Raw genomic sequence first — 24,418 nt, forward strand, 5'->3', positions numbered from 1 at the left:
AAATAAATTTGAGGTCGCCTCTGTGAAGTCGAGAACTGCCAAGTAAATTTAATAAGGGCCTTTCTGGTTAGTCGCAGCTAAACTCTCTTAAACATGTAGAAATTTAAAAAATACCAACATTTGTGTTACCAAATAAACTTAGGCAGGTATTTATATACCTTGATGGCCAGCTAAGAAAAGTCTGTGTGTGGGAAACACTGATTTTATTTTACTTTATTACTTTATAGTTTTGTGAGTTTTACTTTTTTACCACGTGGTGCTATGATGGATATTGATGGATAAAGGCACATTTTGACCAGAAACAGCCTGAGCTTATTTTACCACATCAGTCAGAGCTATACTCTGTGGTTTTGGAGCAGGCGGTGAAGCCACCAGAGCTGAATCCAGAGACGGAGGAGAGTCTTCCATCCCGTCGTTCCCCGGAGGGCCCAGATCCTCCAGTCCTGACAGAAGTAACCCCCACACCTCCCAGCGACTCCCCTCCAGATTTGGAGTCTGTTGAGAAAAAGATGGATCAAGGCCGGTACAATTCATTGGTAAGTGTGCATTCTTTCTTTCTTTTTTTTCTTTTTTGAGGGGCCCATTTGTTTTCCGGTATCTCTGCCGTGCTGACAAACTGGAATGACAAGTGTGTTGTCTGCTGCATTTTAATGAAAAGCAATTCATCAGTCTCTGTAACTAGAGAACACGTAGTCGAGGATCTGTGCAGGCTAACCACAGATATTTTTTCTCTAAACATATGACAAAGCTCACAAGCTCTCTTGAAGCAGATTGTACTTTTTTTTTTTTTCTTTTTAAATCACAGCCTTTAGAGTAGAGCAGGGCGATATGACCAAAAATATTTATCACGATATACATTTGAAAAATTGCGATGACGATATAATTGACACTAGACAAAATGCTTTACAACTCCACAACTTTATTAGTGCAAAAAACCCCATCAATGTATTTTCACTTAAACAAGCAGCTGTTTTTATGTGCATTAAAGTTATATAAAAATGTAACAGTGCAATTTCCTTGCTGACAGTTTAACCAAAATGCATTTCCAGTGGAAACTGGCCGACATGTCCTCAGCATAACCATGTATAACATCCACAAAACTTAAAAAGAGGTTATACACACACAATACGGTAATATTATGACGAAGCACAGTACGTATCACTCCGCGAGGCTCCTGCCTACGATAGCCGTAATGCTCCGACAATCCATGAAGCGGTGCAGTTTTGTAGCTTAGCAAAGTCGTACTAAAAGATTTGACAGATTTTCGAGCCATAAGACATAAAATCGTTTCGAGGTCAGTAAACACAACCAGAATTCATACATAAGGCACACGGGATTATAAGGGGCACTGTCGATTTTCAGAAAAATAAAAGGATTGATTTTAAGTGTGTAATAACGACGGCTCGCTAGCATGCTCTACCAAAAATAGTGCTTTGATGTGTATCTGACGGTTGAAAGCTAAACCAGTTCCACACCACTGAAGCTGCAGCATTTTTACAAACCAATTCTGGTTCATCCGTTTCATTTAACGATCCACTTTTGCTCTTCTCATTCTGCGTCGCCGCCATGTGCGTATGTAAACATAGGCACTGCGCAAGCGCATTTTACCCATATTCTATCGCGATATTTCATTTTCCTATCGTTGCCCAAAATTACTCATCATGTGTCATCATACCGTGAACGGTATGATATAGCCCAGCCCTACTTTAGAGCATGTTTGATATTTGATTTTAATCTGGTATGTGTAGCCACATCTTGACTCCCTGGTCAGACCTGTGCTGTGTAATGGGAAATTAACACAGATGGCTGAGATAATGTCCTTTCCACCAATGTTCATTAGCTTAATTGTGTGCCATTTGTGTTCATCATTTCTCTCCCAGCTGGAGTTTAGCGATGACATCGTGCGAATCATTCAGACAGCCATCAACAGTGACGGAGGCCAACCTGAGAGCAGGAAAGCCAACAGCATGGTCAAGTCCTTTTTCATCCGGGTAAGAAGTTCAGATCAGCTCAAGTCTCATGGCACGGCTGGAAACACAGCAAGCATAAATGAGGTTAAATGACAACAGCGAAACACACGTTTACGTAGACATTGTGAGAAGCGTTTTCTTCTTCCTTCATCAGTTACAGGTTAATTGTCCTAATCGAGTTAAAGCTGCGCCAACGACATTCACGATCGCTTCCAAATGCAGGTCTGCACAAGTGCTTGAGTAGGCTGATGTGTAACGTTAATGGAATTCATTCTCTGTTTCAGCAAATGGACCGAACCTTTCCATGGTTCAAAGTGAAAGAGTCCAGATTCTGGGAAAGCCAAAAAGTCTCTGCCAAGTGAGTGTCTGTCGTTATACCTTAGCAAATGCAAGAGCTCATACGAGAGTGTTCACTACCTGTTCCGATTGGCTCGTATTGGCACTCAGAAGTGTTTCTGGTTCTTGATAATTATTTAAATGCATTTAAAATAACCAACAAAAGATTTGCTAAAATGAAGTTAAAATGAGCTCAGACTAATATGAGCAAAATCTGAAATTCAGTAGCTAAGCAATGCCACCCAGAAGGCAGTGCTTTCAGTCTTAATATACTGTGTGAAGTGTTTTATTTGCCACGATTTTCTAAACTTGTATCGCAAGTTATGTTTGTAATTACAGAGAAGAAGATTTCACTTTAATACTCGTGTAAAGTGAGCCTGTCCAAAAACCTCAGAGAACTGCAGTTTTCAAGAGCTGTTGGTCTGTAATTATTGAAATGAGAAGCAAGATGTGGTTTCTTTGGGAGGCACCGTATCATCATCTGTATATAGGAGGGAACCAGAGCGCTGTGAACTGAAAAGAATAAAACGTGTGGGTTTGCTGTACAAACATCCACCGAGATATTTAATGGAAATGCAAACTAAGGGCTGAGATCACGGTGTCATGTGATAGTCCGTGTGTCTCGTTGATTGGTAAAGGAAATCGTTTTGTTGTTTTCAAACATAGGGAGCTAAAACACTTCAATCCAGACTTTTTTTTAACAACTTGATCAACTGATGATTGAGTGGAGAATATCGCTGATACAACATTTCCTTCTGGCAGTGGCTGTTAAAGGTCCCAGGCTATACTATATACAATACTATACAATACCTAGTGCTGTTTTTAAAGACAGAAGAAGACAGGATCACAGAGATAAACTGTAGTTATTTCCAGTCACATGACATATGAGCATGTCATGTCATGCCTTTGTGCTAAGAATTAATATTATTGTTATTGTACTGAAGAACTCATATTATTAATAGATAAGGGCAGGATTATTTTTTCCCCTTGTAATCATTTTTAATGGAATTTTGAAACACAGCACTTCCAAACATCCTACTTTTATTTTCCACACAGGAACAAAATTATTTCACAGAAACCAAAAATTATGAGGGTCAGAATTATTTGCTCCCACGATGCTAATAGTCAATAGTCAGTCACTTTGGCCTGATAGCAGCCTGCATACCAGTTAGTAACATTCACTTTGGTCTTCTGGAGGTCGTTCACCAAGAGGGATGGATGTTTTGGGTTATCGGTCGAAGACAGAGCAACAACCCAGACCCCGGTTTTTGGGGTTTTTTGGTGACTGCGTTGGGTTTTCTATCAAAATCTTCACATATCCTTCTTTCATCATGATTCCTTCACCTTGACGAGATTCTCCCAGTTCCAGATGCACTGAAACATCCCCACAGCATCATACTCCCACCACCGTGCTTCACTCCACCGTTTTCTTTGGGTTGTACGCCTCTCGCTTCTTTCTCCTAATATAATCATCGTCTTTGTGGCCAAAGTGCTCTAGTTTACTCTCATCCTACCAAAGGATTTCTTAATATACTTCAGTCTGGTGCAAAGGTGTCTCTTTATGCAGAATTTGAGGGGTTTTTTGGTCTGCAGTCGTTTTGTAGTCTGAAATCTTTTGCTTCCTACATCTGCCAGGCTGGATCTGTTCTGTTTGGCTCTCCTTGAATTTCTTGATGATACCTCTCACTCCTGTTCATGACACTTGGAAACACTGTGGTGACTTTATATATCTGTTTCCTGCTTTGTGAGCATCAACAGTTCTTTTTCTGAAGTCTAAACTGATTTCTTTAGTTTTTGACATGATGTTTTCTCAAGTTACAGCTCAAACCCTTGCTGATGTTTTTATATTGTGTGTTATTTGGAAGATGACCCTGAGTTTAAACTTGATTTTACAAGCTTTGAGCATTGCAAAGTTAAATCCCATCACTTTACAGCAGTGGTTTGTGGTTTGTGCTAATAATACTGAACCTGGTAATTATTTTTTTCCCTGAAATTATTCTAGTATTGTGTTTTTTCTGAAGAAAACTAGTACATTTGGAAATGCTGTGTTTAAAATCCCCTGCTTTTAATTTAAATACTTTGTCCTCATGTGTACAGAGAGAAGAACATTGACATTTTTTAGAGGGAATAGCTACAAGTTGACTTTTCCCCCCTAACTTTTCAGTCTTTAAATAGACAGTTGATGGAAATTTACTGCTCTGCATGTTGGAGTTTTTCTGACACATATCCATTCACCAACTTTCTCAGTCGCTCTGCTTTCTCAGACTATTTCTTCTGCTTTGCCTTCGGGCATTGTTTGAAGGGGAAACCGTAACAGTGTCATATTTCAATTGAAGACTCGCTGATAAATACTTGTGGTCTAATTGCGGTTTGCTTGTCAGTTTAGTTCATTGTGTTATTTATCAGTGCTCCAGTCAAGGAAACCAATGATTCTTCTGTAGCCTGTGGCCATTGCTGGGTGGATTTGCTTTTAGAAGCCTCTGCTGGCTTATTAAGTGTGAGACTTTACATCACACCAATTACCCAGGCTTTCTTGACTTGGCAGAACTCCTCGAATGTGGTTATTTAACATGGGTGTCACTGCTCACTTGCTGCTCAGACTTTATTTATTTTTTTAGTATCTTAAAAAAACAGCTCCAGCATATCATCTGTACCATAGGGGTAGATATTACTTGTCACACAATATATTCCAATGGCAATGACCTATTCTAAATGTGGCAGTCAACTAATGAATCAGAAAGAACACATGAACGGGAATAAAAGGCTTTTTCTCACCGTTTGCTGATAACTTGTGTTGATTCAATGAAGCAGATGGTTTACATTTATTTATTGAAAAACCCGACATTATTTATCCACATCATCTGCTATATCTTTACTGGGTGGAGGTTAAACCCACGTAACAAATCGTGATCATATTTTGTCATCAGTTGCTTATGTGACATGGGGTCATTTGCAACAAAACAAAAATAAATGTGCTTTTTCCCCCCCCAATCAGTTTCATTGCTGATAGGTTGCCAGGTAATGGTGCCCGTCTCTGTTGTTGTTCCACAGCAGTGGGCTCCTCCCCAACGCTGTGCTGCCGCCGTCCCTAGACCACAACTACGCCCAGTGGCAGGAGAGACAGGAGCTTTCCCGTGCTGAGCACCCACACTTCATGAAGAAGATCATCCCTGCTCCCCAGCCCAAGACCCCCGGCGAACCTGATTCTCCGGCCTCCTCTCCTCCGCTACTTCCCTCTATACTCCCACCGCCCCTACTCTCGCCTGGTAAGGCGGACTACAAATATGTTACTAATGCCTGCGTGCGTGCTGTTTTGCACGCTGCTTTGTCGACTGGTTTTCATATAGATTCAAGCTGCGTTTGAATTCTTGCTTTCTCTCCAGATCGCGAGGACAGCCCAGAGCTCCCTCCTCCACCAGGCGTCACAGATAACAGGCAGTGCGTCCTGTGCCTGAAGTATGGAGACGAGAACACCAATGTGAGTGCCTTACCGGTAGCAGCAAAATTCAGGACGCAGACCGCAAGGTTGAGTCTTTCTTACTTTTCACTCTTTTCTTTGTTTTAGGAGGGAGGCAGGCTGCTGTACATCGGTCAGAATGAGTGGTCCCATGTGAATTGTGCTCTGTGGTCCGCAGAGGTCTTCGAGGATGATGACGGGTCTTTGAAAAATGTTCATATGGCTGTTCTCAGGGGAAAACAGCTGGTAAACCAGAACACTTAGTGCCTTATAATCTTCCACTCTTTTTCAGTGCACCTTTATTGGACGTTTACAATTTGTACTTTCTTTTAGCGGTGTGAGAAGTGTCAAAAGCCAGGAGCCACCGTTAGCTGCTGCCTTACCTCTTGCACCAGTAACTACCACTTCATGTGTGCCCGCCAGTGCCACTGCAGCTTCCTGGAAGATAAAAAAGTCTACTGTCCAAAGCACAGGGACCTCATCAAAGGAGAAGTAAGGAAATCTCATTATATATCACTAAAAGCACACTTAGGTGTTTTGCGTGGAAAAACCATGCGATGCCAGGGCTTTGACTTTAGATTCTCAGTTCTCTCTTTACCTTTTCTGTTTATGTACTTTTTCTTGAGGTGGTGTCTGGGTTTGAGGTGACCCGCAGGATCCTGGTGGACATGGAGGGCATTAATCTCAGGAGGAAGTGGCTGGCAGGACTGGAGCCTGAAAATGTCCACATGATGATTGGTAGGTTGATTGCTGGTACATTCTTTTGTGACATTTCCCTGACCTTTCGCAGTTCCTGCTCTGCTGACCGCTGATTTAAATATCATCATTTCAGGCTCGATGGCAATTGATTGTTTGGGAATACTAACTGAACTCTCAGACTGCAAACGCAAACTCTTTCCTGTGGGATACCAGTGAGTTTTGTTGTTGCTTTTAACCTTTATCTTAAAGTCTTTTTGCTGTTTTAAAAGCCAGTGTTATTTTGCTCTGTGCAGTTAAATTGCTGATTGGCGAAGGAAGCTGCCATCTTTGCTCAACTAAATAAATTGTCTTTGCAGGTGTTCGAGGGTGTACTGGAGTACTTTAGATGCACGAAAACGCTGCGTGTATACCTGCAAGATCCTAGTTTGTCACCCTCCAGTGGCAGATTCTGATCTAAAGAACATGATGGCTCCTGAGGAGAATCGCACAATAGCACACAGCCCACCTTCCTTAACAGGTAACATAGTTCAGAAATGTGTGTGTTACAGTGAGAACCATATTCAGAGCTATAATGTGCTAATGCATTTCTCTTTCTTTTTCACTTCTAGACTTTCCTGATCCATTTGAATCACCAAGGCGCTCTGACACACTTTCCCCTGCCAACACCCCCAAGCTCAGGGTTTACACCAGGAACCGACATCCCAGCTACCCCCCTTGTCAACGGTCAATAGGTCCTCGTCCCATGCCATCTCCAGGTACAAATGTGCAGCCTTTTATTTCACTTAAAACTTTGATTTCAAACTGATTATTTGGCTTAATTAGTCTGAATTTAACAGTTCTTTTATTTTATTTTAGGAGGTTCTTCACAGCCCCAAAGTCACGAGATTGTGACAGTGGGAGACTCCCTGGTGAATCCCGGTACGCGGAATATTGATTCACGTCGTCACAGCTCGCCTTCCCTCTCCCCTCCGCCCCAGCATCTTAACAGACAGAGAGGAATCACCGCCACATCTCACATTTTGTCACGACCCCTGACCTCACCCCCTCCACTCATTCCCTCCCCCGCCAGGGACCCCGAAAAGTCCAAACACTTCAGCAAAGACTCAGCAAGGAGCCCACTTCAAAAAGACGAAGAAAGAGGTCGACACTTCTCCTCGGACAGAAACAAACAGCAACCTTCCCGAGACCAAGCGACGAGAGAGGCAGACAAGGGGAGACTCCCGAGTCGAGAGCGTGACTCTAAGGATACTGACAAGAGTAGATCATCCAGAGAACCTGGGCAGAAAGACTCTGACCGGAACCAAATGTCAACCAAAGAGCCAGAAAAGAGGAGGCCGCTGAGTAAAGACTCTGGTCTGAAAGACTTTGACAGAGGCAGACCGATCAGTAGAGATCATTTAAGAGATTCCGAAAAGGGGAGACAAACAAACAGAGACACTGAGAAGGGAAAACAGGCGAGCAGAGAATCAAGCATTAGAGAAACTGACAAAAGTAAGTCATCCTCTAGAGATCCCAGCTATAAGGATATGGACAAAGGTAGGTCACTGAATAGAGATACAGGACTACGGGACTCTGAAAAGTATAGACCATATAGCAGGGAAACAGGAAAAGACTCAGGCCAAGGTAAAGACAGATCATCCAGCAGAGATGCTGACAAGGGCAGACCTCCGTCGAGAGATTCCAGTTATAGAAGCACAGAGAGAAACAAAGACTCTGGCTCAGGGAAGGACAGTAACGCAAACAGCCAGTCTAAACACTCTGGAGGAGAGAGTAAGAACCCAAGACTGGGACCTGCAGGCTCAGGCCAGTCTTCCCCTCCCGTTGGCACTGCTGTTCACACAAGCCAGCAGAGAAGTGGCAGCACCAAGCAGACAGACAAGCAAGGGAAACATGGAAGCAAAGATCAGGATGTTTCGGCAAGCCTCAGTTTGTTGCCTCGTCAGAGGTCCAGCCCAGCGTCCAACAATAACCAGAACAAGGACAAGCCCAGCTCAGGGAAGGAGAGTAGTAGCAGCACTGGAAATTTAATATCATCATCACTCCATAAGGACTCTGTTGTTGGAAAATCCGGCTCCCCGCAACCTCCATTTCAGAAGTCCAGTACACGGAAATCAAACGAGTACTCGTCAGGTTCAGGCACGGCAGCGACCGCAAAGCCTCTGTGGCCTTCGAGGACGTCAGCGGAGGATGATGCTGTTAAACGAGGCTCCGTGCACCTGGCCTCTCCAGCTGCAGCCTCAGCTGCCAAAGATAAACACCCCAAAGTTAAAACAGCAGGCAGCAGAGATGTGTCCAAAGACCGTGACAGAGAGAAGACCTTTCAAAACGTCAACATCAGCAACAAGATTCCCCTTCTCAACAATAATGCTAAAGCTGCCGGCAGCTCCAACACGCACGCTACCAACCCTACTTCTCACAACAGCAGCAAAAGCAAAGCTCCAATGCTAGGAAACAGCACCAAAGGCCATGGGAAGGCTCAGGGAGAGAAGCACGATACCCAGGGTGGGGACAGGTCATCCTCAAAGAACAGAGACAGTTACTCCTGTCCAGAGAGGAAGAACAGTTCCAGCCTGGACAGCTTGCACCAGACTATGAAGACCTCTTCACAGTCTCACAGCAAGCAAGCAACTAACCAGCTTTCATTGTCCTCCAGAGAGAAAAAGCGATCAATTAAACCCCCAGCTACAGCTCCACTAAAGACTGATATTAAGAGTGACCCTAATGGGACCACCACCGTTACTAGTATTTCTTCGTCCTCCTGCCCCACAACCACTGCCCCCATAGTCTCTCCTGCTGGCCAGGGGGGTCATCGCTCCGCATGTACTGTTCTCTTCTCCTCTGCCAGCAGCAGTGACAGCTCTGAATCTGACACCCAGACTCACACAGAGGAAGAGGAACTGCATAAAGAGCGCCCACGCGGAGAGCTCAGAGACCACCACGGTCTCCACGTGCAAGGCACTGAGGATGAGGGCGTTGGCCCCGAAGATGACCATGACAGGGGTATGGAGGATAAACATCACGAAGATGACAGTGACGGATCAGGGTCGGCCAAGCGGCGTTACCCTCGACGCAGCGCACGCGCACGCTCCAACATGTTTTTCGGTCTCACGCCTTTCTATGGGGTTCGCTCGTATGGTGAGGAAGACCTTCCTTTTTATGGCAGCGGTGACGGAGCCGGGACTGTGGTTAAGAGGAGGACGGGTGGCCGCAAGAAGTCAGCTGAGGGGCAGGTCGATGGAGCGGACGATATGAGCACCACATCTTCATCTGGAGACAGTGGAGAGGATGAAGACAGTGGAATGAAACATAGGGGTAAGGATCCTTATTACTACAACTTCACTCGAACAATAATTAATCCTGGTGAGGGCCTGCCATCTATAGAAGGATTAGACCAGTGTCTGGGAAGAGGATCCCAGCTTCAGCGTTTTCTAAAGGACGAGGAGCAGCAGCAACGAAGGGCTCAGCAAAAAGCTGAAGAGGACATGCTGAGCGCTTTGTAAGTAGACACATATTTTATGAAGTGAATTATCTGAAATATCTCCTTGACTCTGATAATCTGATGTGTGCTTTGCTGTGCCTAACAGGACCTTGGGCAAGCAGCGTATCGGCCAGCTTGATGGCGTCGATGATGGGTCGGAGAGTGATACCAGCATCTGCACCACCAGCACCACAACCACTACAGCCACGTCCTCTTCCACCACACATAAAAGCACTCCCAAGAGGAGAGGCAGAGAGAGACACACTGAGAAGGCCGACTCCCACGAGTCAAGCAAAGAGGCCGACAGCAGTGGCGGAGCAGTTAGTGGAAACACCCGAGAAGGCAGAAAAAATCAGAAGGAAAATTGTCTTCCACTCGGAGGTGGGGTCAAGTCCCAGCCGCAGAGTCAGGGTCAGGATCCTCTCGAGGCCCAGCTGTCCCTCAGCACAGACCTGCTTAAATCCGACTCTGACAACAACAACAGTGATGACTGTGGGAACATTTTGCCATCAGATATTATGGAGTTTGTCCTGAACACCCCCTCTATGTCATTGCCAGCTCTGGGTCAGCAGTCTGAGCCATCTTCTTCTGAGCTGCTGCTGGATGAGAGCTATGTTGGAGTGGATGTCAACAGACGTAAAGACATTCTGTTTGATGACTTCTCCGAGCCGCTGCCCAGTGCGGAAAGCGGAGGGGTCGTAGAGAGTAGTGTCAATAGCTCAATATCTGTGGAGGAGCCGTATCTTCCTTTGGAGCTTCCGTCTGACCTCTCTGTCCTGACCACACGCAGCCCGACTGTCAGCACCAGTCAGAACCACAGCGCTGGGAGTCTCATCTCAAATACCTCAGACCGCACCATGCTGGGCTTGAACTCGGACACAGAGACCATCAGCGGGGAAAAGAGTGGGGACAAAAAGAGAGCGGGGCCAGGCGTGTCACCATCAGAGAATCAGCATGATGGTACGTCGTTGGCAAACAGGGATACGCAGGTCTCAGAAGGTCATATGACTCCTGAGCAGTTTATTCCTAGCCCTGCTATTGGCCAGGTAGTTGAGGCACCAGCTAACCAGGATATTCCGAGGAGTTCTGGTACTCCCGGCTTGCCAAGTTCACCCTCGCTGCCTCTTCAGGGTCAGAAATACCTCCCGACTTCAGCGGCAGCAGCTGCAGGCAGCGCCAGTCCAGCACCAGGCCCAGGACCTTCCCAGGCTCAAGTGTCCAGCCCAGCAGTCATCAAACCAGGTCCTGATAAGCTTATTTTAGTCAATCAACAATTCCAGCCTTTCTATGTCCTCCAGACTGTCCCTAATGGTGTCACCCAAAAGATTAGTGCAACAGGAGTGATGGATTCTAGCTCGCCTGCAGTGCTAAGCTCCATGACACTTACCACGGGGTTAAATACTGGCTTGTCTTCAACCCAATCAATATTTCCTGCTGGGGGCAAAGTTCTGGGTACCATGCCTCACCCCTCTCAGATTCACACCTTCACAGGACCCACACAGACAGGCTTTCAGACAGGAATCCCTAGCACCACCTCAGGACTTCTCATTGGTTTGCCGTCTCAGTCCCACGACCAGTCCCAGATTCTGGTCTCGGAGGCCGGTCGACCACACGAGTTAGGTCCCAGTGTTGCCATAGTGTCGAGTCCGTCCTCTCTCACCTCTTCCCCGACTGTACTTGCCTCTGCTCATGGCAAGAAGAGGCCCATTTCTCGTCTTCTGCCAAGAAAAAGCAAAAAGTCAGGGCGCTCCCGTAACCAGCCCACTCTGGCCCCGTCTGAAGTAGGCCCTCCCAATATGACCCTCATCAACCTGTCTTCCCCTCAGATTACTGCAAGCATCCCCGGTCAACCTGGTGGCCTAGTTGAGTTAAGCACTCTCTCCACTTCTCAACGCAAGATGCCCAATATAATCAAGAGACCAAAATCCGGCGGGGTGATGTACTTAGATCCCACTACTCTCCTTCAGCAGAGGCTTTCTGGTACTGCCCAGCCTGGTATCCTGAGCCACGATTCCTCTGCTCATCTCCTACCTTGCTCAGTCTCTGGCTTGAACCCCAGCCAGTCAGTGTTAAATGTTGTGTCTGTTCCCCCTAGTGGCGCAGCTGGACTTCTTGCCCCAGGATCAGTATCACTCTCCACCCCTGTTCTCAGCTCAACTGAGATCACAGGGCAGATTAGCAACCTCCTTTTTAAAGCAAGTCCACACGCCCTGGGCCTGTCAGATCAGTCTGTGGTTCTTCAGTCAGCAGGAGGAGCTCCTCTGATGTCACAGCTAAGCTCCCCTGTTCAGACATCAATAGCTAGCAGCATCTGCGTCCTTCCCTCCCAACAGACTATCAGCATGGCTGTCAACCAGCAAGGAGAGACAGACGCCAGCAGTGTTCACTTACAACATCAGTCTCAACCCATTAACAGACCCCAGCTTGTGGACTCATGTGGAAACAGCACTGTTACTTTAGCTCCTGCTCCATCCACCCCTCTAAGTCCCACCAAGGGACGTGTTGTTGGAGTGTTCACGCAAACACGGACATCCATGCACTCCCAGAGCAGTAGAACAACTCCTATTTCCAAGTTATCAGAGCATATGCCACCTACCTCCACAGTAGTGTCAGCAGCAGCTGCAGTTTCAGGAGCAGAGAAAGGCAAACAGAAAGGGAAGAGGAGCAGGCAGAGTCTAGATGTAAGCAGCGGGAAGAAGCTTAAGGCCTCTCTGCCTGAGGAACATTTCAGCAACCCTGCAGGACAGCACCCATCCTCTAACCCAAGGTGAGACACTAACAGACCTGTGACTTGTAGCCAAGAAATCGTTTTTATGTTACTTTCACGTACCGTAATAATGGGAAGAAATTTCAATTTTGACTGTGTTCAGAATATTTGAAAAAATGTCTAAGTTTGGGATTCATTTCTTCGTGGAACGAATGGTTAAAGTATGTTGTGTTCTTCAGATGTCTCGCCTAAATGAATGCGGGCTTTGTGTGTTTGTTTTTTTGCACAGAATAGTTTTCAGTGTGTCTTCAGACACAGAAGTTAAATATGTCAACTGGACTGAACTTCTTTATTGATGATGGTTGCTCTATTTATCATAGCTATACTGTTTGACTTAACCACGTAACAGCTGTTCAAGCAACCCACTTTTGTTCAGTAAAATGCAAAAACACTCCAACCTTTCCCATCCTCTCCCCAACCAGCTCCAAAGAGCCGATCTCCTCTGAGCCAGTGGACACAGGAAAGCCACCGGAAAAGACGACCAACAAGAGGTATGAAGCATCAGTATTAATCACCTGTTTTCAAAATCGTCATACGGTATAGCTTTAATGTTTGGTTCGCATCTTTTCTAGTGTACTTGGTAAAAAGAAGACATCCGAAGGACACGTTTTACCAGGGAAAGTGGTGGGAAAAGACAAACCTCATGCAACTGGAGGAGCAGGCTCTCTTCCTGTGACCTCACCGCCCGACCAGGATGGCAACAGCAGGGATAACGGTTTAGACAGTAAACCCAAAAAGGGTATCATCTTTGAAATCTGCAGTGAGGACGGGTTCCACATCCGCTGTGAGAGTATTGAAGGTAAAAGAAAACAACTGATTGTAGCGCCTGCTTTGGCAAAACGAATTCAAATTTAAATTGCTTTTGTGATAAAAAATAAAAATGTTTTAATCAAGTCTGCAAAAACGAAACCACACACTGGGCATAAAATACCGACTGTTCCCCTACAGAGGCCTGGAAATCCCTCACTGATAAAGTGCAGGAAGCTCGCTCCAGTGCACGACTCAAAAAGCTCTCCTTTGAAGGTGAGGTGTAATTTTAAAAGTGTAGAAATAATAACTAGAGGTACTTTACATATATACTTGAATAAAGCCTCATGATGAAGGTGTTTCTCCGCTCCTTCCAGGTGTGAATGGACTGAGGATGCTCGGGGTCGTCCATGAGGCTGTAGTCTTCCTGTTGGAGCAGCTGTACGGCACCAGGCACTGTCGAAGCTATCGCTTCCGCTTCCACAAACCGGAGGAAACGGACGAACCTCCCATCAACCCCCACGGCTCGGCTCGTGCAGAAGTCCACCACAGGTCAGTATGGTACACACACACACCTTCTGACCATGAAATTGTAGAGCACGTGTCAGGAAACCAGAAGTCAATCGGAGCAGAAATGGCACTTTATATAATGCACACTGTTAATAAACCGTACAGATAACTGTTTCCAGGGATGCTGCTTTGCTTATTGAGATTCTTGTTTGTTCCACCAGGAGGTCAGTATTTGACATGTTCAATTTCTTGGCCTCAAAACATCGCCAACCTCCTGAGTATAGGCCGCAGGAAGACGATGATGATGAAGTGCAGCTCAGGACTGCCAGGTGAATAAAAACTCATTTTTTGTAAAAATGATTATGCTTTATTTAAAGAAAGAAATGTAATATTACATTCATAATTTTTTCCCTTCGCAGACGTGCCTCCATGGAGCTTCCACTTGCTGTGAGATTCAAACAGCTCAAGGCCACCTCGAAGGAGATTGTGGGAGTCTACAGGTTAGATCAGTGGTGTTAAATCTGTGTCATCATTTTTATTATTATCAGCTGTTTTTCAGTGCTCAGATAAATAACAGATAGCTGCCTGTTTAATTTTGAGAGCAGTCCACTGTTATGATCCTCCCGTCAGGTCTCCTATCCATGGCCGCGGCCTCTTCTGCAAGAAAACCATCGAAGCAGGAGAAATGGTCATCGAATACTCGGGGAACGTCATTCGGTCTGTGCTCACTGACAAACGGGAGAAATACTACGATGGGAAGGTGAGGACTTGAACGATTTCCGATGATTTCGTCATTTGCTTAACTCGATTATTTATACAAACTGTCCTCTCTCTCCTCAAAGGGCATTGGCTGCTACATGTTTCGCATCGATGACTACGAGGTGGTGGATGCCACGGTGCACGGCAACGCTGCCCGCTTCATCAACCACTCCTGCGAGCCCAACTGCTACTCCCGGGTGATCACCGTGGACGGCCAGAAGCACATCGTCATCTTCGCCTCGCGCCGCATCTACTGCGGGGAAGAGCTCACCTATGACTACAAGTTCCCCATTGAAGACGCCAGCAACAAGCTGCCGTGCAACTGCGGCGCAAAGAAGTGTCGCAAGTTCCTCAACTGATGCCCATACCTGAAGGACCTTAACGAGGACTGTTGAGCAAAAGCACCACAATGACCCGCAGCACGCGGGTTTGTGGCGATTTCATGCGTCTGGTCTATGATGGACCACAGCTGCGAGCAGGCCAGGAGCTCCGTCGGCGCCCTCCGCTGATGGTTTTGAGCACAGCAGGCTCAGCAGCTGTCGGTTGCACTGTATATGCAGGAAGGGCCATTTTTTGGGAGGACGGGCCATTTGTAGAAATACCAACATATTGTGCCTCCTTATGTCTCGCTTTCATTTGGCACTCAGAGGTGAGTCAGAAAGTCATGTCAGAAAGTTCCCCCTTCATAATTTATTTATATTTTTGTTTTTATGCATTGGCCCATCCTCCTTAATTTTCTAAATGTCTTGGTCTACTTGTGCTCAGATGTGAACACAGAAGGAAAAAAAAATATCAAAGAACTTGGTTCAATTTTACACCAAAGTGCAATTTGTTGAAGGGACTTTTACTAAAGGTAAAAATTAGAAAATTGTTAGAAATTCTTTTATTTTTCATGTTGATCTAAGTGTCAACTGTTATTGATGCACATCTCCCCGTCTGAATGTGCCTCGATGCCTTCAGAATTGTTGTGATTTTACTGGAACCTTCCCCTAATCTGACTTTTTGTTTTCCCAAAGAAGAAGAAGGAAAAAAAAGTGTGTAGGTGTGTACATTTAACACTGTAAATAGGAGCTGCTCGTGTATGGCAGCCTGATCAGAGCCGTACAGGTTGAAACACTAGGGGGAGCAGTCGCCACAGGAAGGAAGAGTGGAAATAACAAAGAAGGGAGAAAAAGATTTGTTTTTGTCAGTTTGTGTAAAGGATGATATCTGAGGTTGATACCATCTTAAAATTGACTTTCAGTCTGACAGCTTGGTAGCTACATGAAAGTGAGATGAAGCCTCTGGCCTGAGAGAGCGAGGCAGCTAGAGATTCTGGTGGACTGACAGCCGAGGGACCAGAGAAACCTACTGATGTGCTTGAGTAGACGTATTTATAATTGATTTTTCTTTATTTTTGTGGGATTGGGGCCTGTTTTCCAGACGCAGAGACGTCTGCAAGTTTGTGCATGCTGTTGTTGTTATCAAACTCGTTCGGGTAATCGTATAAGCTTGGACTTTTGAGTCACTTTCCAAATTACAGCAGCAAAGAGAACCAAACTTTTGCGCCCTTGAATTGAATTTTTCACTCGGCTTGTTTTCTTCTTGGCCTGTTGTGATAAACATACTGATAGAAAAGAGGAAAAAAATTATTTCTTTTTTATTTGTATTAAGTCTTCTAAAGTCTTGTCTCTTTGTCTTTTTATTATGGACAGGGAAATATCATGCTTGCTTTTAAAAAAAAAAAATGTAAATAATGTATATTTTTCTACAAAAAAAACCTTAAAAGCACTCACTAGTGAATAGCACTTAATGATGGTATTTATATTTTTAAAAAATTGTATTTATTTTATTGCCATTTTTGTAGAAAATAGGGGTTTACAAACACTAATACTTGGTCTCTATGTTTTGTATCCCGCTGCCTTCCAGAGGTTTTTTTTTTTTTTTTAATAATTGTTTTTGTTTTCTTTTTAAAATTCGTACCCTGAATGTTTTCTTTGATTCCAAAGACTGATGCTGGTCTATCTATGGCTTGGTCCCCATTTAAGTTCAGTCCACCAGTAGCTCTTTTATCTATCCTGGGCCGTTTGGTCAGAGCTGACATTTTTTTATTATTTTGTTGTTGTTGTTGTTGTTGTTGTTGTTGTTGTTGTTATTATTATTATTATTATTATTATTATTATTATTATTATTATTATTTTAATTGTTCCAGTCCTAGCTGACAGTATGGCAGTCATGTGAACTACTATTATGCACTTGAGAGAGAGAGTTTAGATTGTTGATCCATAGCCGACTTCTCCTCTCTCCAGCCTTATTGTCTCCACACCACATCAAACCGAGGATAGAGCCCTTATGGAGGCGATTCTATCAAAGTGGTTCGGTCACTAATGAGCCAAGGGTCGATAGGCTTGCAGCCGATTGGCAATATATGAAATATTTACATGTAAAAACCCCACAAAGATTCCCGTCAGTTTAAGGCGTTATGTCCTTGCAAAGACTTTGGCTATAATGAAGAGGTGCCTTTATTTTAATGCTACTTATGGCACTCATCATATCCGACTAGAGCCATTGTATACATTAAAAGAAGCATGGTGTTGTGGTGACTGCTCTTCAATGCTCACCAGCAGTCTGAGATCGTTCTTATACCTTCATCCAGTCTCCTCGTGGTTCACCTCAGTTCGTAAATGCCTCTTCTCTCTTAAAAGCCTTCACGTCCTAAACAGAGTATTTAAACAGAGAGTGACTGGTTCCACTGAGCAACTGAAGCCGATTGCTCCGTTTGTCCCTTTTAAGGAATTCGTCATCGTGACTTCATTGCCGCCTTTTAAGGTTGTTAGCGGCTCGCCCCTCAACCACCCTCTCATTTGGTTTTGTAAAAGTGAAGCTAAAATGGGTTGCACTTTAGCTGTGACACAGGCACTGAACAGGCGTAGGAAAAGCTCCCAATACTGAAACCAGAAGCACAGACCGTCTCTGAGTTTGTGCAACAGGCCCTGATATTTCAAATTTATGGATTGGTGTTGATGACTCCGACAGTGGTGTTTGAGGCTCTAGCAAAGTGCACTTGACTCTGTTTTTATTTACATTTTTTATTGTTTTACTTCAACAAAGTGAAGGCAGGGACCACACCAGCAGCCCTCTCCTTCCTGACGGTGTGGCGTGTACAAACCTCGGCTGCGCCTTTCCCACCGAGAGCCCTGACGCCTCCGCCGGCGGGCCAGCCGGGCGTACACAGTCCTACACTGACAACCGGGCTTGCTGGGTTCTGCTGCTAAAGGTCAACGATGAATGTATATTCTTCCTCCACATCACCCAACGTGGGTGGATGTTGATGCTTTGTCAGCTATATTCGTTTAGGGGTTTTTTTTGTTGCTTTTTTTTGTTTGTTTGGTTTTTGTTTGGTTTTTTTTTTTTTGTTAAGTTGTCGTGTCAGCAACCCCTGGTAGATGTGGAAGACATGTCGATACGACCTCAAAGCCAGGGAGCAGTTTCATTTCAGCACTGGGATTAACACTGAGGCGTAAAACAGCGGGCAGTGTTTTCTGTCTGTAGGACAACAGGTTAGCTCAAACAGTTCACGCTAGCGTCGGCCGGCGCCAAGGGCTCTGTCTACGACTCTCTCTTCACGAGAGCCACTTCTGCTTTTTTCAGGGTCAGAGTGTGTTTATTGACGACAAGTCATTTATTTCACCGTTTTTAAAACGGCATAGATACAAATAAGGAAGCTGTCTGCTGTTTCTTTGGTCTTCATTTTACCACGCCACACCAGTGGCACTTCTACGTCATTATCTGTAATTATAGTATAAATACTTAACAATATTATACGGAAACATGCATAGTAATTTCTTGTACTTTAGTATCTATACAATATATGGAATGGACAGACAAACTTAGTTACAGTAGCAAAAACAGCAGATTTATAATGGTTAATAGCAATGTTTCAATGTACTCTATAATGGTTTTGTGTTACAGTACTATCCGCTGAATCTAACGTGCATCACTCTTTTGTATATTGATATCCAGTACCAGTTTTGCTGTGCCTGTGAGCGCTCCTCCTCCGCAGCAGCAGGGAGCGTTGCAGTTCTTTTTGTTTTATTTCTGGAAAGGAACTTTTTTGGGGGAAGGGGGGGGGGGGGGGGGGGGGTAGTTTCTTGTTTGTTTGTTTGTTTTTTGTTGTTTTTTTTTTAATGTGATGAGAAATGTAACTGTATTAATGTGGTTGTGAACTTCTTGAGGTCATCCATTTTTTCTGGTTGTTGTAGTGAATGTTTTTTCTTTTTTAATTTTCTTTTATTATTTTTTTAATTTAGTTTTTTTAATGTTTTAACAGGGACTTTTTAGACTGCTTACTTGATGCGGTAAAAATTAGGAGATGGGTTTGTGGAGGCTTACCAGGATTTTAAAGATACCACCAAAATGGCGTTTTTCTTTTAATTTAATTTTTTTTTTTGTTTGTTTTTGTTTGTTTGGTTTTTTTTGATCAGGTTTTTTTTTTCACGTTGGAAACCTCTCTCGTCTCCCTGACCACCTCTTTATCTCTCTCTCCTATGAAGCTTTTGGTTGTACTTATCATGTACTGTTTTTTGTAGAAAGTCATAATGCTGATGTTGAAAACATTTAATTTATTTATTTCGTGCAACATCCACCCTGAATTGTTCTTTTACAAATCAAGGTTTTGGAGAGGTCAGACAAGTACTTAAACCTGTATTTGTAATTTTTCTGATTGTTTCACATGTATAGACGTTATCAGCCTAGGGTGGGTTGCGGTGTCGCAGTAGGACGTGGAAAAGAGGGATCACGAACGGGCTAGTTTGTTTCGCCTTGATTATCTGCCGTTGTCTTATCATTTTCTTCCCGCTCTCTGTAATAACGGTATTCACAGCAGTCATATTTTCTCCCATAAAACAGGCGATCTTTCTTTGTACACATCAACGAAATGAAGGAAAACCACCACCGTGAAAATAAACCACAAACTACTTGGTTGAATGTATAATTTGGAAACAAAGTTGTACATAAGTGTAAAAAGAAAAGTTTCTAATCATGTTTATTTTCTATGCACTTTTTTATTTAAGTGATAGTTTAAATAATAAACATGTCTCCTTTACTCCTCTGTCTCTCGCCTCATTTACTCAAATGTGATTTGTAAAGGATTGCACACTCTGGCTTTTATATACACTTTTCAGATCTCAATGGGGGGAAAAATCAGGTCTTTGCGGTGATATGGACTGGGTAATGTGTTAGGAACAAAAAGGATGCCACATTGTTTGATGGAAATGAAAATGATCAGTCCACAGAGGGCTGAAATCAAACACCCTGATAATCAAAGTGATTTTGTTCATTCTGCTGAGATTTAATTGCAGCAACTCAAAATGCTAATCGGTATTTTGTATGAACCCAGTGCGCTTTTATGCATGCCTGACAACATCAGGGCATGCTCCTAATGAGACGACATCACTGAGGTCCTGGAATTCTGAGACTGAAACAATGTCCCAAAGGTGTTGTGATGGATTAAGTCACTCAATGGTATCAATTCCTTGATTTTCCATGGATTGACTGCATACTCTCGCCACATGGTGGTGGGCATAGTTGTGCACCAGGGAGTGGGTCCTGTACAAAGTCGGACAATGTGTCCAAAGATTTCATCCTGATATCTAATGGCAGTCAGGATGCTATTGCCTGTAGAAGTCTGTGTGTCGTTGCATTGATATGCCTACCCGGACCTTCATGTTCAGCACCACCAAACTGATAGTGCTGAACAATGGTACAGACAACTTAATATTCTCCACAGCTTCTTCAGACCCTTGCTGTCCCATGAGCACAGATTGAACCTGCTCTCATCTGTGTAAAGCACAGGGTGCTAATGATTGGCTTGCTAATTCTGGTATTCAATGGCAAATGGCAGCCAGGCAGTGCCTGTGTGAGCACAGGCTGCACTAGAGGCTCTCAGGTCACATGAAGTCCAATTCTGATTGTTCGGTCAGATGTTCACACCAGTGGCTTGTTGAAGGCACTCTGGCAGTGCTCATCTGGTTCCTCCTGCAGAGGAGCAGATACTGGTCCAACTGATGGGTTGAAGGCCTTCTATGGCCCTGTCCATCTCCCCTAGAGTAACTCTCTGTTTCCTGTCATCTCCACCATGCTTCTGAGACTGTGCTGGGAGACACAGCCTATTGGCAAAGGCACATATTGATATGCCATCCTTGAGGACTACCTGTGCAACTTCTACAGGGTCCAGGTATCCCTTCATGCTACTACTAGTTACAGTGACTCTAGCCAAATACAAAAGTTGTAAAAGGACAATCATGAAAAATGTCAGTGGCCTCCAGCTGGAAAATCATTCCTGTTTTGGGGGTTGTCTCATTGCTGCCCCTCTAGTGCACCTGTTGTTAATTCCATTGACACCAAAGCAGCTGAAACTGATTAATAACCTCCACGGCTATTTAACTGACCAAATCAATATTCCAGAAATTTAACTGACTTGATGTAATAGTCTGATTAAATAGTGTTCGTTTCAGTTTGTTTGAGGAGTGTCAATACAAAAGTGCTGAATGACTAATACTACTTTATTCTCCTACAGTGAACATCAAGCTTGAATAATTTTGTACCTTCTGTGAGGTACCTAATTTTTCAGAGCAGACCTTTTAAAAAGTCCACCCACAGATCAGTAATCCCAAAGTGATTCAGTTTACTCCAATGTAACTTTGAGAATCTGCTTTGAACCACAGCAAATGCTTCATTGGTATAACTGCTGTTTACTAAAAAGGGTAACAAGCATCTATTTTGACCTCAAACTCAGAGTGAATTTGTGATCTTCCACTTTGAGCTCATCAGTGTATTCATTTTATAAGGATGAACCAGGTTGTTAATTTGGGCATTCCCAAAGGGTTTCTTAGCCCTCTAATGCAGGAGTGTCAAGCATACAGGGGCCAGAATTCCAGGGCAAAGTCTCCCAAGGCTCATAAAATCTGAAGTAAATGGATTGATTCTTATTTTGAGCTATTCTACTCTATCTTAGCACTCTATACAACGCGCCCCATTCACCAAGTCATACAAGCACTTTTTTCTAACATACACATTCATGCTCTGATAAATGGATCGGAGAGCAACTTCAGGTATGTATCTTGGCCATTACTATAGAAATTTCAGGGTGTTTTGTTTTTTCTTTTAGCTTTATATTAATAAAAAATCTTTTGTTTTAGAATTACAAGGCAGTCTGGGCAACGAGCTGCTGAAACTTTTCTTCAATTGAAACACCTTTTCTTACAATTTAAGCCCAAAGAGTCACACAAGAGTTTGACATCTCTGCTCAAGATGGTTTATTTTGAGTGTGTCCCTTTGAACCTCATATTGAGAGTTCCAGTGAACATTTGGACTTTGTCTCATCATCTGCTTAATTTGTCCTGAAACAACAAGGAAGCCATGAAACAGGTCCTCAGTCAATAGTCCAGGGGTGCCCCCGGCCTCTCGGCCTGGGGCTCGGTCACTCAGGCACGGCTGGCTGCCGGCGGAGCTCACGGGCGCGTCACTGCAACTCCCCCTGGCTTCTGCTCCGCGGCTGCTGAGTGACCCCTCATCTGGGGCTCTCCTCAGCTCTTTCTGGGACAGTGGCGCGGCTGCTGTTGGTCTTCCTTGGTCTCTTGTGTTCTGGGGGCCTCTGGATGTCTGGAGTCTTGATCTCCTCCATACCTGCTTCATGCCCTGGAGGACGGGGCTGTGGCCCCCCCCACACCCTCTATCAGATCATTACATGAAGGAACCTTTTAAAAACAAGCATGTCCATGCTCACAGGTGTACACACGGGTGCTCACACACACAAACTACACCCTTTTTGGCTCCTACCTCAAAGCACACTGTGCACTGTCGATATTACGTGCTGCACAATAATGTTTAATATTTAGTATTTACTGTTATATTCCCATAGATCATCGTGATGTTGTTTATTGTATTGCTCTCCTTTTCTTCTGCTTGTTTTCTTTTTTCTTTCTCAACAGGTGATCCAGGTGATTGATATATGTATTTTTTTTTGTCTGCTTATTTAGTTGGTTTTTGTTTTTTTGCCCTTTATCCCCCGTCCCTCTTCTCCGCTGTTTTTCCCCCCTCTTCCTTTCTCCCTTTTCTTTTCCTCATTCAAGTCTGTCAAATACTTATGGACATTATAGGTGTTACTTTAGTCCACTGTCTCATTCAGCTATGGGCATTAGAGCTAGAAAAAAAACAGAAGAAGAAGAAGAAGAAAAGCTGCAATGACATCATTAAAATTAGAGGCTGCGCTCATGTTTCGATAATTGTCCAATTGTTTGTTTGTTTTTGCTTAATTTATCTGTCATTTTAAACAGTGTGACTGTGACACATTTAACCCCAAACTAAAACTGTCCAACACCTTCACACTCTTACTGAAACTTCACCAGGACTCACTGAAAGCTACATTTGTCAGGTGGTCCAAATTAGGAGCAAATCCTCCGAGCAGCAGTTTATGGATTCTTACAGGAAATCGCTGTAGCAGACCCAGAATGTGCTGAATCTGGCGCTGCTAATTAAATACATGTCCCAACTTCAGTTGCAGCTCCGCAGGAGCCACTTAAACTCCTCTTCCTCCTCAGCAGTTCCTTTGAATTTGAGTCATCAGGGTGACTCAAATTCAAAGGAACTGCTGACCACCCCTCCTCACCATCTTCCCATAAAGACCCATGTGTTTTTGTTCTCGTGCTTGTTACAGCAAAATGCTTTGGAGGGTGTGCTTTCTCTGTGCTAACATAAGAGGTAACCACCATGATAATAAACAATAAAATATTGATACGTTAATAATAAATAAACAGAATTACACGAATCCCATTTTTACTTGTTTTCATTCGTCCTTTTCTTTGTTACTGCTGTGTTGATTTGCACTAGTTTTTGTGGGAAATGTGTTACGGCTTAAAGAAAGTACACTTTCCAAAGCGTTAAAGTGGAACGGTGTTATAGTGGTTAACGCTGTGACCTCACAGCAGGTTTGAACCCTGGCCTTTCTGAGTGGAGTCCTCCCTGAGCCTGCCAACTGTGAGGTTCCTCCCACAGTCCACAGATGAACATGTTGGTTTAATTGGTGATTCTAAATTGGCTGTGGATGAGGGTTAAATGAGGGGCTTGAAGTATATAGGGTAAAGTATGAATGTATGCCTAAATGTGACTTATATAAGGCACTTTGAGTGGTCAATATAATGAACAGATGACCAATAACACATGACATATTACATGGCGTCATTGTTTATTTAGCAAAAATGCAGAAGCAGAAATACTGAGTACACCCTGTGATTCAATAGCTTGTAGAACCACATTTGGCAGTAATAACTTGAAGTAATCATTTTCTGTGTGACTTTATCAGTCTCTTACATAGTTGTGGAGAAATTTTGGCCCACTCTTGAGGTTTGTCACATTCATTTAAGCACAGCTCTCTTTTAAGATCCCATCACAACATTTCAGTTGGGTTGAGCTCTGGACTTTGCAGCACCCTGATTCTTGTAGATTTGCTGCTGGGATCACGTGAAGGACCTAATTTCAGCCAAGCTTTATCTGTCAGACAGAGGAGTTCAAACCCAAACTCTCTCCCCTCCACCCCAAACACCTCATACCAACTGCTTGACATATCAGGTGTTTGTGCTGATATGCTGTGTTTGGTTTTCTCCAACTCAAGGGTTGTGCATTATGGCTAAACATCTTCACTACTCTCTCCTCTGTCC

At 44.0% G+C, this 24,418-nt stretch overlaps 1 protein-coding gene across 3 annotated transcripts in view; it reads left to right on the forward strand.

The window, feature by feature from the left end:
- kmt2a (lysine (K)-specific methyltransferase 2A) overlaps window positions 1-16,340 on the forward strand; it is a 36,041-nt gene extending 19,701 nt beyond the window's left edge. For 2 of the 3 annotated variants that reach the window (XM_085371398.1, XM_085371399.1), the window contains exons 14-34: window positions 360-536; window positions 1,881-1,991; window positions 2,255-2,328; window positions 5,358-5,572; window positions 5,690-5,784; window positions 5,872-6,009; window positions 6,097-6,255; window positions 6,390-6,501; window positions 6,596-6,674; window positions 6,819-6,979; window positions 7,071-7,217; window positions 7,318-9,958; window positions 10,047-12,707; window positions 13,130-13,198; window positions 13,280-13,506; window positions 13,656-13,730; window positions 13,832-14,006; window positions 14,186-14,293; window positions 14,384-14,464; window positions 14,595-14,724; window positions 14,807-16,340. In XM_085371398.1, coding sequence (XP_085227524.1) covers window positions 360-536; window positions 1,881-1,991; window positions 2,255-2,328; window positions 5,358-5,572; window positions 5,690-5,784; window positions 5,872-6,009; window positions 6,097-6,255; window positions 6,390-6,501; window positions 6,596-6,674; window positions 6,819-6,979; window positions 7,071-7,217; window positions 7,318-9,958; window positions 10,047-12,707; window positions 13,130-13,198; window positions 13,280-13,506; window positions 13,656-13,730; window positions 13,832-14,006; window positions 14,186-14,293; window positions 14,384-14,464; window positions 14,595-14,724; window positions 14,807-15,082 — 7,911 coding nt within the window. In that variant the 3' untranslated portion in view covers window positions 15,083-16,340. The remainder of the gene's footprint in view (window positions 1-359; window positions 537-1,880; window positions 1,992-2,254; window positions 2,329-5,357; window positions 5,573-5,689; window positions 5,785-5,871; window positions 6,010-6,096; window positions 6,256-6,389; window positions 6,502-6,595; window positions 6,675-6,818; window positions 6,980-7,070; window positions 7,218-7,317; window positions 9,959-10,046; window positions 12,708-13,129; window positions 13,199-13,279; window positions 13,507-13,655; window positions 13,731-13,831; window positions 14,007-14,185; window positions 14,294-14,383; window positions 14,465-14,594; window positions 14,725-14,806) is intronic. The other variant, XM_085371401.1, reaches the window with a different exon arrangement.
- Window positions 16,341-24,418: the final 8,078 nt, after the last annotated feature.

The sequence above is a fragment of the Diplotaxodon limnothrissa genome, linkage group LG14 (assembly GCF_057381915.1).
Source record: "Diplotaxodon limnothrissa isolate DT_005_m linkage group LG14, D_limnothrissa_male_GT1.1, whole genome shotgun sequence".
Lineage (NCBI taxonomy): Eukaryota > Metazoa > Chordata > Actinopteri > Cichliformes > Cichlidae > Diplotaxodon > Diplotaxodon limnothrissa.